General features: G+C 39.7%; 1 protein-coding gene across 2 annotated transcripts in view; it reads left to right on the top strand.

Annotated features, from left to right (window-relative positions):
• Positions 1-5,823: 5,823 nt before the first annotated feature.
• The window catches only part of LOC122242080 (neuronal acetylcholine receptor subunit alpha-4), a gene marked incomplete at its 5' end in the record, with an annotated part of 74,253 nt that continues 72,011 nt past the window's right edge, over positions 5,824-8,065 (top strand). For both annotated transcript variants that reach the window (XM_086543586.1, XM_086543587.1), the window contains 1 exon segment: positions 5,824-6,122. In XM_086543586.1, the coding sequence (XP_086399712.1) occupies positions 6,062-6,122 (61 nt within the window).

Here is an 8,065-nt window from a genome sequence, read left to right as displayed (position 1 = left end):
GTAATGTATGCACACACACACACACACACACACACTTCTTTCCCTCCTGTACCCATTCCAGAAAGAAAACCATGAATAGAAACCCCTCTGATTAAAGAGCGAGCTAGACAGATAAAGGAAAAAAAAAAAAAATCCTACACCCATTTTTAGAGTAAAAAAAAAAAGAAAAAAAAGAAAAAAAAAAAAAAAAAAAAAAGGTAGGATCTTTATCGTTTCCTTCGCTGGTTCATCTGCTTTCCTTCTTTCTTCTTTCTCTGTCACGCCCTCTTCCCTTTTTTATCCTCCTTCTCTCTTGCTCTCTTTATTCTCTCTTTCACAATGTCTTTGGTGTTTTTATGTCTTCCTTTTGTTTCTATGCTGCTTTTTTATGGGAATTATCATTATTATTCCGATTAATGTTGTTATTTTGTTGGTGTTGTTGTTATTATTATCATTGATTTTCTTTTATCATTATAATCATTATTATTGTTATTACTGTTTTTATCCTTTTTATTGTCATTATATCATTATGATTATTGTTATTATTATTATTATTGTTAACATTATTGCTATTATTATTGTTAACATTATTATTATTGTTATTATTATTATTATTATTGTTAACATTATTATCATTATTATTATTATTTTTATTATCATTATTATTATCATGATCATCATTATTATCAACATTTATATCATCACCATTATTCATCAATTCTCATCTCGTCCCTGCCACTCGACCCCCTGCCTTCCTTTACCCCCTCCCCCCCCCCTTTTCTCCTCCTCCCTTCTCATTTTTTGCATCTGCTCTGCCTCCCTTTTACCTTGTCGATCTCCTCTCCTCCTTTCTTTACCCCTACCCCCTCTTCTCTCTCCTTCTCTTTCTCCTACCTTCGTTACATCCTTCTATCCTCTATCCCAAACCTTCTCTCTTCCTATCCTTCTTATATACTTCCTACCTCACGTTCCCTTCCCTCATCCATTCCCTTTTTATCTTACTCTTCCCTCCTTTCCACTCACCCTTTCTCGCTCTCCCCCATTCCATCTTTTCATCCCACTTTCCATCCCTCCTTCCACTCCGCCCTTCTCTCCCTCCACCCCCAATCTAACCTCCTTCCCTCCCCGTTCTTCCACCTACCTTTCCCCTCCTCACCCCCTACCTTTCCTCCATCCCTCCCTACCCTTCTGCTCTACCTCCACCTCCACTCCTCCTACCCCCCTCCCGTCCTTCCATCCCTCCTTTCCACCTTCCACCCCCACCTATCCCCCCTCCCCCTCCCGTCCTTCCACCCCTCCTTTCCCTTCCCTCGCCCCGTCCCTCCACCCCCACCTATCCCCCCTCCCCCTCCCGTCCTTCCACCCCTCCTTTCCCCTCCCCCTCCCGTCCCTCCACACCTCCTACCCCCCTCCCACCCCTTCTTCCCCCCTCCCCTCCCCCGTCCCTCCTTTCCACCCTCCACCCCCTCCCCCATCCCACCTACCCCCCATCCCTCCCATGTCCCTCCATCCCTCCTCCTTTCCACCCTATTTCGCAACCCGCACACGTAATGAGAGCCCAACATCCAACCATCCATTAATCCACACAGGTGGGGGCGAACCCTAATCTTCCGCACCTTTGAAGTGTAAGGGACACAGAATGAGGGATAGGGTGAAAGGGTGAAGTGGGGGTGGACAGAAAAAGGGGAGGAGGGGAGAAGGGGGGGAGGAGTGAGGGTGAGTGAGTGATGAGGGTGTAAGGTAACCCCCTTACCCCTACCCCTACCCCTATCCCCACACACAACCCCTTTATTCTGATTAGCTCGTGGGTTCCGGAGGTTGCACACGTGTGTGTAATTATGTGTGTGGAGGAAGACGGGCGCGCGCGTCTTGCTGGCGGTCGTTATTGGAAATATTATGATTTCTGGGCGTATTTGTTGTCTAGGGTGTTATTATCGTTATATTGTTGTTATTTTTTATAACACTTTTTGATAATAATGTTTTTCTTTATTTTTCTCCTCCTCCCTCTTTTTCACCCTCCTATTATTATGCTACTTACTCTTATCATTCATGTCAATTGATATCATCACTGTTATTACTACCACTACGTCCCATATCCCTGAGCAATATTGCAAAGGTTGCAAAACTGGGATTCCCAATAATGTTTGTTAAGTCTTCTAATCGCCAACTTATACCTGGATGATTCATATGGTAACACTACGTATTGATAGCACCATTAATAACTTCAAATACAAATATGTACATATATTTACACACTGATGACTTATAACACTGCAAAATTATTAATATATTTCCACACTGTTAACTTATAAAGCTGCAAAAATGTATATATATATTTACACACTGATGACTTATAACGCTGCAAAATAATCGTAAACAATATCAACTCGGCTCTTAAGGGATAACTCAAAGAGAAATTATTATAAACCATAAAGATACCGCTGGCCTTAACCTAATACTCGTGTTCGGAAAGAAGTGTTTGTGAAGGTTAAGAAGGATTGGAATCCCTGTTAGGGACTCAGGTGGGGGTTTCACAGCCCATCATTTTTCTCATATTCAACAGGTAATTTACGAGTTATCTCTGATTTTTTTTTCAATATAAACTCGCTTCAGGGCTTACAGCACCCTGGTCGTTCCGTTTTCTTCGAGTATCAAAATAGTTCACATATTAATATTTTATCATCCACTTATATGGTGTAATCTTAATACAGTGGATAAAATATAAGGATGTATAACTTCATACGTGGACATCTTTGAGAAAGAGAGAAAGAGAGAGAGAGAGAGAGAGAGAGAGAGAGAGAGAGAGAGAGAGAGAGAGAGAGAGAGAGAGAGAGAGAGAGAGAGAGAGAGAAGAGAGCGAAAGAGATAAAGAGAAAGAGAGAGAGAGAGAGAGAGAGATAGACAGAGAGAGAGAGAGAGAAAGAGAGAGATATAGAAAGAGAGAGAGAAATAAAGAGAGAGAGAGAGAGAGAGTGAATGAGAAAGAGAGTGAGAGAGAGAGAGAGACACATAAACAGACAGAGTTAGAGGCAATAAAATCCAGAGAACCCATTCCGGAGTCGTAGTACACGCGAACCAATCACAACATTCCAGCGTGCGAATACTCCGGATTTCGAAATCAGTTCGAACCACTTCCGAAGCATCTGAACCGCGCGAGAAATTTGGCGCGCAGGCCTTTCGTAATAATTAGCGTCGTCGCCTTTAACAATTAACATCCACAAGGCCTAGAATAGGCTCTCGCAGGTAGAGGGAGAGTATTTCCGTGTTCGTTTCGACTCCTTCAATTATGTAGACATGTTATGGGTCCGGTTTGTAAAATGCCGACCCGTCCCGCCTCGCTGATGGATGGGGGAGACGGGCCTAAAACGTTTTTATGGTGAGAATTATAGCGTCTGCGGCACTGAAATGTATCTAAAAATCAGTGTCTGGAAATAAAGGAATGCTGATTAAATAGATTATCAAAACTGGTTGGCTTTTATTGGCTATTACTTAGCGACGAGGAAAGATTTATTTAGAAATATTATTGAGTGTCTTTTTTTTTAGGCCCGTTGTCGGATAAGATAATTTGAAAATCTCTCAACAGTCGCTCAACGTCTTCGTAAAGTTCGACGTCTGGCGGGAGAGAAAAGACAAGACCGGTGGCTCGTTCATAATTAATTCTTATCTTTCCTTGACAGTCCCACTCGAACCTCCCCGTCACACCCACCTCCCCTCCCCCTCCCCGCCTCTTTCTCTCTCTCTCTCTCTCTCTCTCCCTCCCCACCTCTTTCTCTCTCTCTCTCTCTCCCTCCCTCCCCGCCTCTTTCTCTCTCTTTCTCTCTCCCTCCCTGCCTCTCTCTCCTCCCTCCTCTCTTTTTCTCACTCTACCCCTTTCCTCCCCTCCCCCCTCTCGGTGTCTGCCTCCTTTCCCTTCTTTTACTCTCTCTCTCTTTCTCTCTTTCTCTATCTTACGGTAAGTGAAGGATAATATTTTTCCTTTTAAATTGCGCGAGTTCCTTCGAAAAGTATATTTTTGAAAAAAAAAAAAGAAAATTGTGATCCTTTTTTTCTGTAAAACCCCCACCTACCCCTCTCTGCACACACACGCACACACACACACACACACACACACACACACACACACACACACACACACACACACACACACATACACACAAACACACACACACACACACACACACAGACGCACGTCAATTATTTACAAATCTCTTTTCGCAACGCATCAATTGCAATCATAAAATCGCCATCAACACATGCAATTAATTCCGATAACAAATTTTCAGGGCAAATTCATCAACTGTCGCTCTGTCATGGCGGTTACCATGTGACTGAGGGTAATTTTTCAAAAATGTTTTTCAAATTTGCGTCATCGTATTCTAGTTTTTTTTCTTTTTTTCGTTCTGTTGTGTTTTGTTATTATTTTATTACTATTTTTTTGTTTTTTTTTTGTTTTATTCTTTTGTGTGTGTGATCTTATTTTTGTTCTGTTTCTTGTTTTCATTATTTTGTATTTTGTTGGTTATAATTTTATTACTATTTTGGTGGTTTTGTTTTTCTTTTGTGGTTGTTATCTTATTTTTTGTTCTGTTTTTTTGTTTTCATTCTTTTGTGTTTTGCCTGTTATCCTTTTATTCCTATTTTTTGCGTTTTTTGTTTTCATTGTTTTAATGTGTTGTGTTTGTTATTATCTTTGCTGTTTCCTATTATTACTTTTTTGTTTTCATTCTTTCGTATTTTGTGTTTGTTATAATCTTACCTTTTTGTTTGTTTTAATTATTTTGTGCTGTGTGTTTTATCATTATCAATTTCTTTTACGTCGCTTTGTGTATCAAGTTACCTGTTTGTTGATAATTGTTTGTCTGTTTGTCTGTTATCTCTGTCTGCTTATCTATTCGTTTGTCTGTCTGTCTGTCTAATTGTTTTTCTTATTTTTCTCTTCCTTCTCCACCCTTTTTTCATTCTCTATTTTTCCTCTTCTTATTATCAACAGCAAGAAATATCTTCTATAAATGAGGATAAGGATAATAGCAACAACAGCAAAAGTAATGATGATGATGATAAAAATAATAACGACAACAATCATAATGGTGATGATAATGAGGATTCTAATGATTACAATAATGATAATAATATTAAAGATAACAGTATTGATAAAGATAATAATGATGATGATAATAATATTAATGATAAAGATGATAATGATGATGATAAAGCTGATAATAATAATAATGATAATAAAGATTATAATGATAATAATGTTAGTGATAACAATGATGATAGCAATAAAATAATGACAATGTAGTAGTGATTATAATGATACAAAAGTTATCTTAGTGTCTCCTATTTTCCATTTCTTCTCTTTATTATTTTTTCCGTTTATCTTCCTTTTTATCAAATTATTTCTTTTCTCTTCCCTTTTTTATCAAAATCATGAGAATATTTCTCTTATTAATCATAATCATCATTATCATCTTTTTCATCATCAAGCTTATTTATGATAATGGTTAAATAATGATGATGATGATGATGATGATGATGATGATGATGGTGATATTGATAATTATGATGATGATGGTGGTGATGATGATGATGTTGATGATAGTGATGATGATGATGATGGTAATAATGATGATAATAGAAATAGTGATAACGATAATTTCAAAGTATTAAAAGAAAATGAAAATAAAACAATTCCAACTATTATCAACTTCCTTTTCGTCACTCCGTGAAAATAAATCCCACACATAATAAAACAAAACCTAATCAAATAGGAAATTAAAACAGATTAAGATTAAAAAAAAAAAAAATAACCTAAAAATTAAAGATTTATTTTCTTTTTTTCAGATCTCGACACCCGAACGGCACAGCACCCCCACCCACCCCCTACCCTCCAACCCTTTACACTCATGCCCCCTACCCCCATATCTCATCCCGGCTCTGCTATTGGTAATTTAGCAGAATAGCCCCAGCGTAGTCCAGTGTAGTTCAATTAACCTGCAAAGTCACCTTGGGGCCTGCAACAAAGAAATCCGACGCTAGTGGAGTGTCTTCTGTTGCTGTTGTTGTTGTTGACACAGACGCCATGACAGCAGTTCCTTCGGTGTTCGCGTTCGGACTCGTGCTTTTTGGCTTCAGCTGCTCGGGTGAGTTTTAAGTTCTTTTTTTGTTTTGATTTGTTGCTTTTTTGTTTCGTTTGTGCTTATCGTTTTCATTATTCATTTGGTATTTATTTTATGATTGTCATCTTTATTATCTGTATATTGAAGGTTATTTTATTTTAATCATTTATTCTTTTAACTATTTATTTTGTTTGTATGTTTTTTAATTGTTATTTTTTTTCTTTTTATTAGTTTTTTTTTATCGTTTTTTTCGTCGTTTATTGTATGATCTATCTTACCGTTTTTGCTTTTTTATATGGACTTCATATGACACATGTCCTCATTTTCATGTTTTCCTAATTTTCTTTTATATAATTTTCATACTTTGTAAGAATCAAGCAAAAGAGAAAAAAAGAAAAGGAAGGAAAGCAAAAGAAATAGGTAAAAAAGATGGTGGTGGAGGTGGAAGAGGTGGAAGAGGAGGAAGAGGTGGAAGAGGAGGAAGAGGTGGTGGAGGAGGAGGAGGAGGTGGAGGTAGAGGAGGGGGAGGGGGAAGAGGAGGTGGAGGTGGAAGAGGAGGAGGAGGAGGAGGAGGTAGAAGAGCTAGAAGAAGAGGAGGAGGAGGAGGAGGTGGAGGTGGAGTAAGAGGAGGATGAGGAGGAGGAGGAGGAGGTGGAGGTGGGTGAAAAGGAGGAGGAGGAGGAGGAGGAGAGGTTGGAGATGGAGGAGGAGGTGGAAGTGGAGGAGGAGGAGGTAGAAGTGGAAGAGGAGGAGGAAGTGGATGTCGAGATGGAGGTGGAAGAAGTGTAGGAGAAGGAGGGGGCGAAAGAGGAGAAAGTTTATCGTTGCATCTATGATACATTTTGCAAGAGGGGCATGTTGCAAGGTCCCGCCAGCCCTTCGTATCGAGACCCACACTGCAACTCTTGATCTTGGTGCAAGCCCAGCGCGATCGTAAATAAAATATCAATTTTAAGAATATAAATAGATGAATAAATAGATAGATAAATGAATAAGTAAATAGATAGATAAATATAAATGAATATATATATATATATTCATTTATATATATATATATATATATATATATATATATATATATATATATTCATTTATCTATATATTTCTCTCTCTCTCTCTCTCTCTCTCTCTCTCTCTCTCTCTCTCTATATATATATATATATATATATATATATATATATATATATATTATAATATATATAAATGTGTGTGTGTGTGTGTGTGGCATAATATACCACCGTCCTTTTTGTAGAAGTTGATCATAGTACAATGATTGCACTAATGAATTAGGAAAGAACTTTATATCAGCCACGGGAGAGGGGGAGAGGGGGATGGGGAGGGTGAGGGTGAGGGGGAGGGAGAGGGGGGAGAGGGGTATGGGGAGGGGTATGGGGAGGGGGAGGGAGAGGGGGGGAGAGGGGTATGGGGGAGGGAGAGGGGGATGGGGAAGGGGAAGGGGAAGGGGGAGGAGGAGGAGAGAGTGGTGGTGGTGGAGGAGGAGGAGTAAGAATAGTAGGAGGAGAAGAGGGATGGGGGGGGGGGAAGCTGAAAGATTGAGGGAGGGAGGAAGTGCTGAGAGTAAGAGGAAAGAGGAATAGAGGAGAGGAGAGGAGAGGGTATGGAGGGGAGAAAGGGGGAGAGAGGCAAGAGGAGGGGCAAAGGGGGAGGGGTGAAGGAGGAAGAGACCGGTAAGAGGGAGATGTTAAGAAGAGGAAAGGAAGAAGAGGAGTGAAGGAGGGGGGTGGAGTGAAAGGGAGAGGACGAAAGATGGGATATAAAGAAGAAAAAAGAGGAATGGTAAGAGAGAGAGAGAGAGAGAGAGAGAGAGAGAGAGAGAGAGAGAGAGAGAGAGAGAGAGAGAGAGAGAGAGAGAGAGAGAGAGGAAGAATGGAGATAAGGGAGAAACACGATAAAAAGAAAGAGAGGCAACAAGGAAGAGAAGGGAAGAGGTTGATAAATGAGAGGAG

This window comes from Penaeus japonicus, unplaced genomic scaffold, assembly GCF_977035675.1.
Source record: "Penaeus japonicus unplaced genomic scaffold, GWHDUDI00000001_assembly GWHDUDI00000013, whole genome shotgun sequence".
NCBI lineage: Eukaryota > Metazoa > Arthropoda > Malacostraca > Decapoda > Penaeidae > Penaeus > Penaeus japonicus.
Note: the sequence above shows the minus strand (reverse complement) of the source record. Positions and strands in the feature narration are given on the sequence as shown.